The 16,965-nt window shown below is 41.3% G+C and overlaps 1 protein-coding gene and 1 pseudogene across 8 annotated transcripts in view; both read left to right on the top strand.

Annotated features, from left to right (window-relative positions):
* LOC147025504 (uncharacterized) overlaps positions 1-16,965 on the top strand; it is a 60,527-nt gene that overhangs the window by 8,210 nt on the left and 35,352 nt on the right. For 3 of the 8 annotated variants that reach the window (XM_085886988.1, XM_085886991.1, XM_085886989.1), the window contains one exon: positions 5,792-8,793. The exons of 3 other annotated variants lie outside the window; for them this stretch is intronic. In XM_085886988.1, coding sequence (XP_085743114.1) covers positions 8,730-8,793 — 64 coding nt within the window. In that variant the 5' untranslated portion in view covers positions 5,792-8,729. 2 more of the 8 variants (XM_085886990.1, XM_085886987.1) reach the window with 2 other exon arrangements.
* On the top strand, positions 13,322-13,462 carry LOC147025505 (signal recognition particle RNA; annotated as a pseudogene).

Below are 16,965 nucleotides of genomic sequence, written 5' to 3'. Positions count from 1 at the left end.
AGTGAACTTAGGCTAAAATTCACATTTTAAAAATAAAAATGTTCCACCTCTAAATTCATCTACATTTTTGATATGTTGTTTGGTATGGATTATAGAATAAGTTACAACACAAATTATTACTTTCGCCGAAGGATTGGGAGAGGGTATTGCATTTGGGTCCATTTGTTTGTCTGTTTGTCTGTCTGTCTGTCTCTGTCTGTCTTTGTTTGTCCACACAGAACTTTCGTGTTTTTCTCCGCAACCACTTGTAGGATTGAGATGGAATTTTCAGCAGTGGTGTGACTACTCAAGTAGAATGTTATAATGGTAATTATGATGTCATAGGTCACGTGGTGTGGCAGCCATATTTGAAAAAAACAAAAAAACTTTGGACCTCTGTATCTCTGAAACCACACCAAGGAAAAAATTGAAACTTGGCACATTGTAAGTACTCCTCAGGGAATGAATGTGATTTTTATGACATCATAGGTGCCCTCGTTATGATGTCATAATTGCATATGTAGAATGCTACATCCAATCAGTATGAACATTTTTGAGGGTCATCTAGGGATAAAATGGTCCACAGAAAAAAAAAATCATGACTTCATCGGTCATGTGATTCGGCAGCCATATTGTTTATACATATATATATATATATATATATATATATATATATATATATATATATATATATATACATACATATAAAGACCTTCAAAATCTTCTCTGAAGTGGCTGAACAGATCGAGGCGAAACTTTACATTATGACTGCCTCTCCATGAGGAACAAAAGGTTCACACATATGATGTCATTGGTCACATGGTTTGGTAGCCATATTGGATTTCCCTAAAACCTCAAAATAATACACCACTCAAAAGAAGTCCTGGCGAGGGTTTGCAATATCTGATTGCTCTTTTTCTTGTTTATTTTGTAATTAGTTGCATCTTGAACCACATATTGCTGGACTATTAAGAATGAACAAGGTGATGAACCAAAAAATATCATGATAGATATTCAAGAAATGTACTTCACAATCAACTCTAAGGCTTTAAAAGAATTACAAAGTTGATTTCACAATCGATAATCAATTTAGAGAGTTATTGGGTTTCTCCGAAAGAAAAATGATTGAAACTAACGGGATGTTTTACAGCGATAATGTTATTCAAATATCATCAGGTACAAATGCAGTATTAATTCACTGTGATTTGATTGATGGTGCTTATAATGATGGTATAAGAACAAATTCAATATTTCCATTCAGCGGATACTCAACCCCAATCAGGAATAAATTCAATATGGAACCGGAAAATCCTGTGCATCTTACCCATGTCAGGGGGGAAAAAACAGATGCAGAGTAAATTTTGGAATTACAGACCAAGATAATGATATGATTTCCTTCAATGGAGAAATTATTTCTCTTGGAATTCATTGACGAGAAGTTTTCCAATAAATATATTCAGCAATAGTTATTGTAAAAAAAACACGAGTTAAAGAAATATAAAATAATTTCTAAATAAGGGGATGGGATGTTCCTTTCACCGTCAGATTTAAATCGGCAAGGTGAATATAATAGTATAGTATGTATCTTGGTCAAGGCAACTGCGAACCTAAAAGGCAACCGGGTGTAGGTCATCAATTTATAAATGAGGGAGATGGGATAATTAATACTCTAATGCAGGGGTCGGGAACGTGTGGCTCGCGAGCCAGGTATGGCTCTTTTGATGATTGCATCTGGCTCGCAGATAAAATTGGAGTTTGAAACTTGGAAAGCCCAATATTTCTCGCAGAAGCTTTACCTATAGTTTGAATGGTGTCGTGCTTCATTCACGTGCAGGGCTGAACTTGGCAGAAGGAGAGAAGAAAAAACACCTCCGAATTGTCTGAAGCGGTTTTTGTTTCGTCCAGTCATGCGGCCGATGCGAGTAGTGATTTCGGTTCCTCAAATGACGTGCCGCCGCCGAGACGCGTCACGGAATTCATCTCGACCAATCACGCGCCACCGCTGAGGCGACTCGTGATTTCGGTTCCTCCAATGACGTGCCGCCGCCGAGACGCGTCCTGGAATTCATCTTGACCAATCACGCGCCACCGCTGAGGCGACTCGTGATTTCGGTTCCTCCAATGACGTGCCGCCGCCGAGACGCGTCACGGAATTCATCTCGACCAATCACGCGCCACCGCTGAGGCGACAGCATCCCAGAGTCGGCCGGCCGCGCCGCACCTCTCGAGTATGTCAGCCCGTGCGCAGGCCAGCCAGACTCACTTGGGTCAACATCTCCCTCTCTCTCATTTGCTCAAAGCTAACCCTTCGACGAAGAAGATGGCGAAAAGAAAAAAAGATGAGGAGTATCCTACATTTCAGGACGAATGGGCCGAAGAATTCGCCTTTGTGGAGAGAGCAGGTTCTGTGGTGTGTCTAATTTGCAATGACAAAATTGCATCGATGAAACGGTCGAATATAAAGTGGCACTTCGACACACGCCATGCTACCTTTGCATCAAAATACCCTGCGGGAGACAGCAGAAAGAAAGCATGCCAAGAGCTACTGAGCAGGGTGCAAGCCAGCCAGCAGCAACTCCGCGTATGGACCCGGCAAGGTGACTATAATTCCGCCAGCTTTGCTGGATCTTTAGCAATAGTGAGGAACGGAAAACCATTCACAGATGGCGAGTATGCAAAAACGTTCATGCTGGATGTCGCCAATGAACTTTTTGATGATCTTCCGAACAAAGACAAGATAATCAAACGGATACAAGACATGCCTCTGTCGGCAAGAACTGTTCATGATCGTACCATCATGATGGCAAACCAAGTGGAGGAAACGCAAGTGAAGGACATAAATACAGCGCCGTTCTTTTCCCTGGCTTTGGATGAGTCAACAGACGTAAGCCATTTGTCGCAGTTCAGTGTGATTGCAAGATATGTTGCTGGTGATACACTGCGCGAAGAAAGTCTTGCTGTTCTGCCAATAAAAGGGTCCACAAGAGGTGAGTATTTATTCAAGTCTTTCATGGAGTTCGCTCAAGAAAAAAATCTACGAATGGATAAACTTATCTCGGTGTGTACTGATGGTGCTCCGTGTATGGTGGGGAAAAACAAAGGATTTGTGGCGCTTCTCCGTGAACATGAAAATAGACCCATCCTAAGTTTCCATTGCATTCTACACCAGGAGGCACTTTGTGCTCAGATGTGTGATGGGCAGCTTGGCGAAGTGATGTCACTGGTCATTCGTGTGATCAACTTTATTGTTGCCCGAGCCTTAAATGCTCGCCAGTTTAAAACACTGCTGGATGAAGTTGGAAATAACTATCACAGTCTGCTTTTGCACAGCAATGTGCGTTGGTTGTCAAGAGGGAAGGTGCTTTGCCGTTTTGCGGCTTGCCTGAACGAAATCCGGACTTTCCTTGAAATGAAAGGGATTGAGCATCCTGAGCTAGCCGAAACTGAGTGGCTCCTCAAGTTTTACTATCTCGTGGATATGACTGAACATCTGAACGAGCTCAACGTGAAAATGCAAGGCATTGGAAATACAGTGTTATCCCTTCAACAAGCCGTGTTTGCTTTTGAAAACAAGCTGGAGCTCTTTATCATGGATCTTGAAACAGGTCGTTTACTACATTTTGAAAAACTGAGACAATTTAAAGATGCATGCACAGCAAGTGAGCCCACTCAAAACTTTGATCTCCACCAGTTAGCTGGCTTCACATCCAGTCTCCTACAGTCATTCAAAGCACGCTTTGGAGAATTTCGTGAGCACACTCGTCTTTTTAAGTTCATCACCCATCCAAACGAGTGTTCACTGAACACAGCCGACCTGAGTTACATTCCTGGTGTCTCCGTCAGAGATTTTGAAGCAGAAGTGGCTGACCTGAAGGCCTCAGACATGTGGGTGAATAAGTTCAAGTCACTGAATGAAGATTTGGAAAGAATCGCACGACAGAAAGCAGAGTTGGCGAGCAAGCACATGTGGACAGAAATGAAAAAACTTCAACCCGAAGACGAGCTGATTATCAAAACTTGGAACGCGCTTCCTGTCACACACCTCACACTGCAGCGTGTGAGTATTGCTGTATTAACCTTGTTTGGATCTACGTATGCATGTGAGCAGTCATTCTCACATCTTAAAAACATCAAGTCCAACCTACGATCACGTCTAACGGATGAAAGCCTCAACGCTTGCATGAAGCTTAACCTCACCAAGTACCAACCAGACTACAAAGCCATCAGCAAATCCATGCAGCACCAGAAGTCCCATTAATGGTGAGTATTATAACAACATTATTTAAAAGAATAAATTCAGAGGCTTATTATACTCACATTTAGTTGAATTCAGTCTTAAAATATATTATATGGCTCTCACTGAAATAGATTTCCAAATATTTTGCTTTAATGGCTCTCTGAGTCAAAAACGTTCCCGACCCCTGCTCTAATGGGTTTAGGTTCAACAGTTCTTAAACATGAAGACCTAATTGGTTCAACGGCTTCTGCCATGGGAAATGTTTCCGGTGCTTATAAAGAGAATAAAGATGCTCAAAATAAATCTCATAAATTAACAAAGGCAAAACTGGATTGTTTCCCCAAGAAAGATCCTGAAAATAATCTAAATATTAGGGTCATGGTTTCCAAAATTAAAAAAATAATTTTTACTCAATAAATACAAGTAGAAAAGCAATTGATAATATCTATGATTTGGATGATACCATTATCATCTCAAACTCCATTAAAAAGGAAGACTTCAAGGTACATGCTATAAACGGGCCAAAAAGCTTTTAAAGAAATAATCAACAAACTTATTTGAATCTCACCGATAGTTTCTTGTTGTGTAAATTTACATTTAATAAGGCTGAGAATAACACAAATGCCACAGTCGTCAATGATTTCTTTGGAAAATGTTTGACATTGTCTGTTTGTATATTGGAACACATGAAGTTGAAGCAGTTGATTATGTCTCTGCTATGTCCAAAATTATGACATTTACACTGCATTAGTTTAGTGATAGAATGGGTAAGGGGGCTGTTGAAGGTTTTCTTTCTGATATGGCAACTGCAACAAACACAGACCCTGGCTGTAGTCAAAGGAAGGAAATGCACAACGATGATATAATAACAGAAATTTTTTACCATGGCAGTTCCCCTTAAAGGTGCGTTTGGATTTTGTGATTATGATAAAGTTCTGCATGGAATAAAAATTAGATTTTAACTCCAAAGAAAATGATAATGTAAATTGATTGTTTTTGGGTGTTGATTATGCTTTTGCTGCCCAGAATGAATTTGTTATTGATGAAATGAGTAGTGAATGTACTCTTAATCTGAAAACAGAAGAGATGTTGAAAAAGAGACTTAAATCGAAGAAACCTCTCAATGTAACGTACCTTCAAAGGTACATTACATGTCAACATATGAAACTAAACCAAATGACTTGCACATGGAATTTGGCTGTTCTTGAAGGAAAGCCATGATGTACATCTAGCTTATTTTTAAGAAAACAGATGGAGATATTGTGACTCGTAAGAATAATGCGTTGAGTGATAATGCCAAGGTGAAACAACTTTGTGTTTTTCTTTATGGAACATTTTACCCATGAAACAGATTGGAATTTGATTGGGCTAAAAATGATTATGCCAAAGCTTACAAGTCCAATCAAAAGGTGTGTAAAATCAACGATAATAAAGAACCCATTTTTTTATATGTCTGTGTTTAAAAGCCTGCATTCAATCTATGCGATAGACCTTATCGTTTCCTTTTGAGCACTTCTCTATATATTGACAGATGAGAGCATTAGAGGTCTGTGTGCTTGCCCCCACACTTTTCAGCACTTGTATGGACTGGATTCTGGGGACGGAGAGATCAAGCTACGGTGCATCATTTGGGAATGTCAAGATCTCTGACCTTGATTTCGCAGATGATGCAGTCATCTTTGCAGAGACTCTAGATATCCTTTTGGGGGCCCTTGAGGTGTTGAATGAAGAGTCGGAGCCACTGGGATTACGGGTTCCCTGGGTCAAAATTAAGATCCAGGCTTTCAGTGATGTCCTGGATGCTGCTATCCTATCTGTGCCTGTTTGTGGCGAGGATGTTGAGGTCACGGAGACGTTCACTAACCTTGGCAGTGATATTAATGTCTCTGCTGGCTGGGAGCCAGAGGTAAACAGACGTCTGGGTCAGGCCTGGGCAGTCATGGATTCACTGGATCATTGAGTGTGGCACTGCCGGTACCTGTGCAGGATGAAACTCTGAGTCTTCAGGTCCTTGTTGCTTCCAGTCTTGCTTTATGGATGTGCTACTTGGACTCTGACCAGAGATCTGAGAGAGACTTAATTCCTTTGGACCAGGTCTCTGGAGAATCCTTGGCTATCGCTGGTCAGACTTTGTATACAACGAGCGGTTGCTGAAAGAGACTTAAATGAGATTTGTTACCTGCATAGTCCGTGAGCGTCAGCTGCGGCTGTATGGACATGTGGATCGTTTTCCTGATGCTGATCCTGCTCACCAGATTCTCTCAGCGAGGGAGCCTCGTGAGTAGAGTTGGCCAATGGGCCGTCCACGTGCCTCGTGCATGCAGCAGGTTGATCAGCATCTGAAGGAGATGGGGATGGGCCAGGCATCTTCCTGGGGGATGGCTAGACGGAGGCCTTTGGAGTACCGGTGGAAAGTGGACACAGTGACGCGCTGCTCCGGCGCATGCTCCGATACCTCACCTGGCCTGGGAGTGAAGAAGTTAATGCATATAGTTTGCTTTTGGAAGAAATGGAATTGCAGATTAATGTAGAAAATGTTTTTTTGATTAATCTTCCAAATGCACTTCATATGCTTACAGCATTTACACATTTGGGGAGCCTTGTCTTTGATGGTTTTTTTGTTTGTTTTTTTTTTTGCTAAATAAATATTATTGATCAAGTGCCAACTGAAGTATATGTTAATCAAATCAATCTTAAACTAAAATGATGTATTCAAAGTGATAAGCAATGATTAATGTCAATACGATTCAAAGAAAAGGGACTAAGAATTGACGTTTTGCTCAATAGAGAACAGGTGAAAACCCTAAATGATACCGGTTTAAAAAAAATAAAAATGACAAACGTGTGTGTGTGTGTGTGTGTGTGTGTGTGTGTGTGTGTGTGTGTGTGTGTGTGTGTGTGTGTCCTCCGTATCTCCAAAACCATAAAACATGGCAGCCTGAAACTTTGCATGCACACTAAGAAAACTCCAAGGAAGTGCATGAGTGAAAACTTGGTGTTTGGGTTAATTAAAACACCCCTTTTCAAGATAATTAACAGCCTTATTTAATTATATCCCTTATCAGGCACATCCTCGGACACCTCGCTCTCTTTGGGGTCTTAATACGTATCCTGGGTTACTTCGTTGGGGTCTCAACAGGCCATATTTTTTGGGCCTCCTCGACCATGCCTTGACTTGGAACAGGATAGTTTTTTTTCTCTCTTTCCTCACTCATATTATTGATACCTATGAATCGCTGGATACATTGCAATGCTTATAAACACCTGGAGACGCCAGCGCTTGTGGCTCTATTTCCTTTCCGCACATGCTATAACCTTGAGAATCTCTTAAACTAAGCCGAATTTCAAAATTTTAGCAGCAGCTCCAACGACCAAAAAAGTGTTCAATTCTTCATATCCGACGACCATTGCTTGGGAGGTTCCGAGTGCATTGGTTTATCGACTGCGTTTGTCAATCGCTTGCCAAGCCAGAAGTTCCATTGGAGTGCTTGTTTGAGTGCTTAAGCCACTTGCCGAGCGCCCTACAGTCGATAGCAGTTCAGTTCGTGTCACGATTGGGATGTACAGTCGGCATTTGCTATGCAAGGTAGAGGTATGTATACGGCACAGACGGATGTGGTACATATGGGAACATTTGATCTTACCTTCTACCAAATCCTCACACTGTTCATTCTAAACAATGGCCACACACTGCACAGAGACCCCCACAGACGTCTCTGGGCGGTGTCCAGGCGTTCTTTAGTATGACCGAATTGAATGTGCTGTTTTAACTTACCCAATTTAGTTCAATCCTGTACTAATGCCGACAGAAGGGGGGGGGACTATTCCCCTCTACCCCCACACCCTGCTTTCCCTCGAGTGCCCCTCCACCCCCATGCCCACTGCTTTCCCTCAAGTCCCACTGTCAAATGAAATGCATGTCCAAAACACCCTCTCCCCCCCCACCATCCCTCCCTACCCTATCCTCCTCGGTCCTCCTCCATCCTGAAGTGGATAGCGACAATGTGGCGAGGCCTCTCTCCCTTCCCCCCACCCCCCAATCTTAATATCCCCGCCAGTGAAGCGACTGGTTGTATTTGCTAATGATAAAATATAAATTAATCAGAAACAATTATTCTGCTTTAATTTCGCATTAAAGAATGTCTGAGAATGGACAAATTTAAGGTTAAAATTACAAAATTTCATCACCACGGGAGGGGAATCAGACACCCCGTCCCCATCCTAGACCATTCCCCCTCGTTCGTATCGCTCCCTTGCACAACAGATCCTTCTCAACCTCCTACCTCTTTTCCTTCTTTCGTTGTTGGCAGTTATAGAAAGTTCTGTCATATTGCGTACGTAATAAATCTATGTCCCCAGTGTCGGCACTGTGTTATTTCTGGAGTAAAGATTCTGCTTTGTTTTCGAACATGACGAATCTGTTTCCGTGGAACCCCCAATAAGTGCTTGTTTGTGGTTGTTTTATCACGGTGGTTATTTTATCTCGAGGTTTACCGTTATCCTCGAGAGAGAGATGGGGGTTGAGGAAGTTGAAGCCCATACCTCTGGACTGCAAAACGCACCTTCCGATGATCCAGGTAAGAGGACAAGTTCAAAGACCATGTTGGGAACACGTGGTAATGATGTTGGGCCATCGTGACGTGTCCTTCGTACAAGGACCACTGAGAGTAGAACCTTCCTTTGTGTTAAGATCGACCTGTCCAGGTACCTCACCTCACAAGGTGATGTTTTACAGTGAAAATCGGTGTACCATCGCTGTAGAGAACATCAGGGGGGGTCATGTTGTCGTGTCTACAGTACATTCGAGCAGGTTGTACCTTGAAGTTTCTTTTGGATTTTTCCTTCCCCGACCCAACCGTCTTACCTTCCCTCACTTGGTTTCCCCAGGCAAGGATTTCCGATTGAATTAAGTTTTGGGATTCGGATTCTTCATTTTTACAATTAAATTTCGATTCTTCTTTTCGCTTGTTTTGCACTTTGCCTGTCAAAAGCACTTGTATTCACTTATTATGTACGCATCTGTCGGAATTTCTGATTCCATCACGTACGTCATGGTTCCTTTACTCCTATATCTTGGCCTCCCAAGTCCCAAATCTTTCCTTTGTAATCCTCTCTCCATCTTCTCCCCCTTCTTCCCACATACATCCCAAACCTGTTTTCTCTCTGTCAATCTATTCTCTTAAAATTCTAAATTTTAGTTTTCCTCTTTGGTGCTCTCCCCATGTGTATGGATTAAATACATAGTCTCAAAGCCCTGTTTACACTCCTTGTGTTTGTCGTCCTCATACTAACAAGTAGAGTTCTGAGAAACTATCAAACCTTCAAACCATTAAAACCTCGAGCTGAAAGAAGGAACCAGAGACGCCTTCAAATTAAATTTTTCACTTTTAAACCGACAAATTCAAATTAAGCATCATTTTTTGAGCTGGAAAATTCAAATTGCTATTATCATTTTTAAACCGGCAAATTCAAATTAAATTTATCATTTTTAACTGGCAAATTCAAATTACATTAATCATTTTTATACCAACAAATTCAAATTAAATTTATCATTTTTAAACTGCCAAATTCAAATTACATTTATCATTCTTAAACCGGCAAATTCAAATTCCATTTATCATTTTTAAACCGGCAAATTCAAATTACATTTATCATTTTTAGCTCGCCTGTTCGAAGAACAGAGAGCTATAGTGATACCCCCAGCGTCAGCGTCTGCGTGAGCGTGAAAATGTTAAAGTTTTTGGTGCAAGTTATTTCGAAGCTTGCCATTAATTTAATATGTGTACTAGGATGCTGATATTTGGCATGGAGGTTCCTTTGGGGTATATTATTGATGTAGTGAAGTTGAAATAAAAAAAATAATTTCAAATGTTTAAAATTTTTGACCTGTTTTGAACTTAACTTTTATGTACCACATCAACATTAAAGTTTTTGGTGCAAGCTATTTAGAAGCTTGCCATTCATTTAATATCTGTACTAGGATGCTGACATTTGGCATGGAGGTTCCTTTGGGGTATACTATTGGTGTAGTGGTTGAAATTAACAAATGATTTTAATTTCTTTTAAATTTCAACCTGAGATGGTGTTAAAGCCACCCAATTCTCGCCTGTTTATACTAGTTTCCTTTCTAATGTTTTTTATCTACCACACTATTTTTTACTGATTACAATATACCAATACATATATTGCTTTACAATTATTTGGATCAGACTTCATTGCAATGCTTTATAAAAAATATAATTAGACTAGTCTTTTTAAAACGATAAATGTATTAACAGGCGAGCATTAGGTGGCTTTGACACCAACTCTCTGGTTAAACCGGCAAATTCAAATTACATTTATCATTCTTAAACCGGCAAATTCAAATTGCATTTATCATTTTTAAACCGGCAAATTCAAATTGCATTCATCATTTTTAAACCGGAAAATTCAAATTGCATTTATCATTCTTAAACTGGCAAATTCAAATTGCATTTATCATTTTTAAACCAGCAAATTTAAATTACATTTATCATTCTTAAACCGGCAAATTCAAATTGCATTTATCATTTTTAAACCAGCAAATTCAAAGTGCATTTATCATTTTTAAACCGACAAATTCAAATTACATTTATCATTTTTAATGTTGTTTTGTTGGTGAAATCGGCATTAGTTTAAACATTATTATGGACACCATCTTCGTTGTGAAGGAAGGAGTTGTGGCTTATTGTCAAAAGTGTCAACTCCTAATCCCTGCACTCTGTTGTCATTGTCGCATGCGTGGAGGTTTTGACCATCCATAGGGCACAGCCAGCTCACCATGTCAAAAAAGGTGGTAAGCATACCCGAAGATACGGAGCCAGTTGCGGTCTCGATTTCAAGTGAGTTTAGTAAACAGTCCATTTAACATGATATTCGTGCCACAATGTTGATGATATGAAACTTCTTTATTTACAATTTGACTAAATTATCCAGATTATCTTAAACGTATGTCTAAATAAATACCCAGAGGCAACAGAGTGTGGTTGGCCTCCAAAGCCAACTGCAGACTGGGCATCCTCCATTGTACAAAGTCCTTCCGTGGCACACCTGAACTCCTTTCCACCTCTAAGGCCTTAATCCACAGCTTGATGGAGTACTGCTCTCTCCTCTGGGCTGGCTCCCCTGCCTCACATTTTGCTCCTGCTTGATGCCGAGGAAACCAAGGCCTTTAATATTATTGGAATCTCCTGCGATGAAACTGATAATATGGGCCTATCACTTCACCATCGCAGACAGGTCAGTGGAGTCTGTCTCTATATCTCCTTTCTGGCCTTGCACCCTCCGCTTTTTCCGTGCTTCTTTCTGCAGAGCTCACACGGTCCACCATCGACCCCATTCCAGCGAAACAACCAAGATCACTGCTCACCTCCACTCATTTGTTCCTCTTTTTCCCACTTATGGAATCAACTTCCACATCCTCTTCAATCTCATTATTCCCTCCAGGTATTCAAGACAGCTTTTCACCACCATCTCAAATCTTACCTAAGCCAAAACCATAATCTTTTCTCCCCTCGTTAACCCCACCCCAATCCCTCCTCCTTCCAATTTTGCAGTTATCCCTCCTTAGTTTCCTTCTGTGTCCAACTTGTCTCCCACTTGCATGCATGTTTTGTGTCCTGTTCCGAGCATGGGGCAATCCTAAAAATAAAAGAAGACAGATACTGTGAACCCTTTGAGGTGTTTGTGCAAGATTACAACCAATGAGAAAGGCCCTGTAAGTGGACAGTTTGCATGAAGGAATTTTTGCACCAAAGTGCTTTTCAGTGTCTTCATCAAGTTCACACCAGAGATGGCCTTCTAAGTGTAAAGTTTGTCTCAAGAGAATGTTCATACAAAAGAGAGATGAGAGAGACTACAAGTTCATCTTTCTCGTTGGTTGTAATCTCCTTTGATATCCACTTGAGGAGATTACAACCAACAAGAGAGATTAACTTGTCACAACGGTACCTCAACCTGGGAGGTTCTTGTTCCACCTTTCACTGCCTGCCCGCCTGAGGATTTTATGACTTGCAAGAGACTCCGACGGGTGCACATTTTGTAATAATGAGTTTTTACATGAAGGAGTTTTGAAATATCAACAGAACAACTGTAGAAATGAACACAAAATATATTGTTACGGTTGCCTAGTTCAAATCTGGCGAGTCGTGTTAATACAACTGCAAAGACAAGGTGAGTCAATGACTCTGGGTCGGATCACAACCTTTTAATCTCCACTACCATGCCACTGTAACTGCTGAGCCACCAAAGCTTTATGCCGATAGTCAACCATGTAACCGATCTAATGAGTCTGAGTAAACATTGATCACATGGTGCAATCTTCTGCAGCACAAATCAACCTTAAACAAAATTGATTAATAACCATCAGAATAAGTCAACAGGGCAAGTAGAATTCATCTGAGACCACGTATAATTGAAATAAATGGCATGGGAGGAAGTAACAAGAGAAGCAATTGCAATAACTAGTATGCAATGAATAAACCTCTTACCCTCGAACCGATACACACCCATGGTAACAATGAATGATTGGGGTGCCTCACTTAATATGTCGTTTGGGCCCAATTATTCACATGATAAGAGATGGACATAGGTAAATGACAGGACAAAGAAAGTTGCAGGCAAACCTGTTCAAGCTTGACAGACAGTTCTGGTCCCGTTTCTCTGTCAGGGAAAATGTCCCGTGGATAAGGAAAGTGAGAGGGATGCGTGACTTGGGTGTTTCAAGGAGCAGTCTGGTGCAGCCGTCACCATCATGGTCAAGGTCTCTTCCGCTTCCCGAGTGACCCCATCATGTATGCCTTTGGCAATGTGCATCATCCATGACGTGCCACACCCTCCCCGCTCTATCACCAATGGTGCTGCTCAGCCTGGTGAACCGGCCGACTCCGTCGTGAACTCTCACTCCCGAGCCCTCTGAGGCGAATTATGCTCTGGCAGGTACCCAGGCCATTTTTCTGACAAATCTACTGTGTTTAGGCCTAACAGATGCTAAAAAGAAATATTTAAGACAGGTCCAAATGGAAAAACATCAACAAATAGCATCAAACAGGTTGATAATTTTAGAAACAGACATAGGGATGGGTAGACACCGGGCGTAGTGGCGTGCGCCTGTAATCCGGCTACTCGGAGGCTTGGGTTGGAGGATTGCTTGATGACGGGTGCTCTGCACTGGGCCACGCTATGAGAGGGTGTAGGGCAGCCCGGAATCATGGCGAAACCCAATCCTTATCCCTGTGTCGTTGGAGGCGACCAGGGTTGCGTCAGGAAGGGCATCTGGCGTAAAACCTATGCAAAATCAGTATGCGGATCATAACGGATGATCCACTGTGGCGACCCCGAACGGGAGCAGCCGAAAGACGAACAACAACAACAACATAGGGATGGGGAGACATCACTTATACAAAATAGCGACAAATATCTAATGTGACATTTAATTACATTTATGCTTACTCTAAATACCCACTCAGGAAATGATTTCGCCACCTGTTAAGCTGTCAGCATCGGGGTGAAGAGAGGGTCAAAGCTGCGTGGGTCGTGCATGCCGTGACAGGTGACAGTGAGGGTGTGAGCATGTTTGAGGGCACTAGTGTGGCACCTGTATGTGAGACGATTAGTGGGACTACCTGCATCTTGCCGGGTGCAGGTTTCAGTGTTTCAGTCTCGCCATTCTTCTGGTTCTTTCTTCTGTGGTGTGCATAGGCCCTGTTAAGGATGATACTTCAGCAATCGGTCATTCGTTGTTCGGGGATGCCTATATGGTATGGAAATGGGAGATATGCAACAAATTGAAAAACCAAAAATTAACCACTTTTAATGAGAGACGCTCTCAACAAAAACGCAACCCACCATCTCTCAAAAATGGCAGTTTGCAATTTCATCTCTCATGTTTGTGGGACAAAGCTATAACATCTCTTCCATGCCATCTGCAACCGTCATGTGACACCTGGATTGGTCTACAGACCAACTGACCTTATCACTAGCAGAGGTCACGTGGCGATTCTCTAGCCTCTTCTTCATTTCACCATCTGCTGTGGCCAATGTGAGTGGATTCTCACCAAAATGTCAGCTTTATCTACTAGTAAGTCCAGCTTTTTTCAATTACAAACTTTTACTGTTTTAATACGACTGGATGAATAATAAGAACCTGCATCAATTTGAAAATAATTAATGATTTAATGAAACACAAAAATATTGAAATAATCCACACAAATAAGTGTGTGTGTGTGTGTGTGTGTGTGTGTGTGTGTGTGTGTGTGTGTGTGTGTGTGTGTGTGTGTGTGTGTGTGTGTGTGTGTGTATATGTGTGTGTGTGTTTTTTTTCTTAAAGCATAACATATTCTCTGCTAACTTCCCAACCACCTGGGCTGTCTTAAGGCATGGGCATACTGGGCAGTTGCCCAGGGGCCCCATGCTGCCATATTGTTCATGAGAGATCTCTTGGCAGGGTGGATAATTACTCGACCTCTCGCTGGAAAGGCCTGGGAGGGATTCAAATCCCTTTTAAAATTATATTTATAATATAAATAATTTGTGCATCACGATCTGACAAATGTTTTCTTATAACGTTTAATCTGCAATAATATTGTATTGTTTATTCAATAATATTACCTTGTTATAATGTTAATCTGACTTGCAGCTGTGGATTTTAATTGCCTAATTAGTGTGAGGTTGTGTGTTGGTGTTTGCTTTTGTTTTAACGTTTAATGACAACACTTCAAAGAAGAAAGAGTGACTGACGTCAAGTGATTTTCAACCATCAATTCTGTTACTTGCACGAATCAAGTAGGTCTGACTTTAATATTTGGCTAGTAAATGTGCTGCTAGATATTTTTATTTTGTTTTCACGAGATTGATTTTAGGTGCTTATTCAAAACAGTTGCGAAATCAGCACTAATACTGATTAAACATATATATGTAATAGTTAACCAGTCAATATTTTTTAAATCTATGTATGCTGTCAATAAATTAATAAATACTATACAATACTATACCATAAATATTTGTAATGTTTGTGTTTTTCAAGGCTTATGCTATATTGTTCAAAAGTTTGTGTTAATTAATCCTCACTTTACAGCATGTTTTTTTTATGTTTAAACATTGATTTTGTTGAAAGTACCAATAAATCTATAGGCTTAATTTTATTGACCGTTTACATTTTTATTCCCGTAGGTGGGTGGGTAGGGGCCCCAGTGTATTGCTTAGCCCAGGGCCTACAAGGCTGTTAAGACGGCCCTGCCTACCACCATCCCTATCTCTCTTTGTCCCACCCCCTCATCCCACTTCTCTCTCTCTCTCCCTCTCCCTCTCTCTCGACGTATCCAGACAGTGGTTATGTCTGGACGGTAGTTATGGCCGGGCAGTGTTTGTCTCCGGGCGGTGTTTGTCTGGACGGGAATTTGTCTCTGGATGTGTCTGGGTGGTGTTTGTCTCTGGACGGCTTGGCTCCAGACATGTCCGGGCAGTGTTTGTCTCCGGATTGTGTTTATCTCTGGACATGTCCGGGCAGTGTTTGTTCTTTGGCGGTATTTATAGCATGACCGGAAGAAAATGGATTTCAGAAATTATTTTGTTTCGATCTTCACTGTTGTTCAATGCAGAATCATTTTGATGAGATTATGAATCAGAATTGACACTCCACTGCACATCTGCCTTCCCTTCCCCCACCCTTCCTCACTCTCCCTCCCCATCCCTCCTCTCTCTTTCCTCCTCCACCAACCCCACTCTCCCCCCTCTTTTCTCCCCCTCTCAGTATTCCCATCAGCAAAGCGATGGGTGGTATTTGCTAGTACATAAATAAAATACACAAACCCCCTCACTACACACCCCCTCATACCTTCACTCCCCATCAATCTCATAAAAGCATTTCAGAAGTTTCAAATTTCCCCATTAACTATCAAATCAACAGGATGGAAATTAATTGAAGAAAATTGTCGAAAAACAAACAAATATTTTATCGAATAACCACCACACCTTTCCTCCCACTTTTCAGCAGCAGGACCGAAAGAATACTTTAGCACTGGGGTCTTTTTTAAAAATCTATACTATATAGTGGGGCAGATAACAGCAATTTTTGAGAGGAATCGTGCAAATGATTATACAAGCATCAAATTTGGCACATTTGTTCTCCATGGGATTCTAATCAAATCTGCCTGATTGGCCATTTGAAAATCCAAATTTAGAAAAATTTGAAAAAAAAAAAACTTCAAAAAAGTCAAGATCATGAATCAATGTTGGATGCTGGCTGAGATTGGTGAATGTTTCAGAAACATCATCAAAGACGTTTCAAGTCTGCCATGCAGTTTTCTTCCCTTTACCGCGGAAGGCTAACACGACGTCACATCCAGTAAACGCATGAAGTATGGGATCCCTCTAGCTTTCTCAGACCATATTGCAGAAACTACCTCGTGGACTGGAATCCATCGCACCATGGCTCCTTGGCCAAAGGCAATCCACATGTTGTCAAGACCTAGTTCCTGTAAGGATGGCAGTACAGATATTGCTATGACTAGTACGTCCGTGTCATTAGCCTTCATGATAATGGACTTGCTCCCATCCGGCGTTGCATCCCTGGTGTGTACAAATATTCGAGTGTCAGCTTCTTCATGACAACATGGAGACACAGGATCCAGTGACTTCCTTGTGTTGCTCATGGCATCTTCTCCTTTTGTGACAATGACTGTGCTCGTCGTCTGTGCTTCAAACATCTTTTCCACAAGGAAGTGAAACAGCTC

Source organism: Eptatretus burgeri, chromosome 6 (assembly GCF_056783735.1).
Source record: "Eptatretus burgeri isolate ZD-2024b chromosome 6, Ebu_testis_v1, whole genome shotgun sequence".
NCBI lineage: Eukaryota > Metazoa > Chordata > Myxini > Myxiniformes > Myxinidae > Eptatretus > Eptatretus burgeri.
This window is presented reverse-complemented; position numbering and strand designations above follow the sequence as displayed.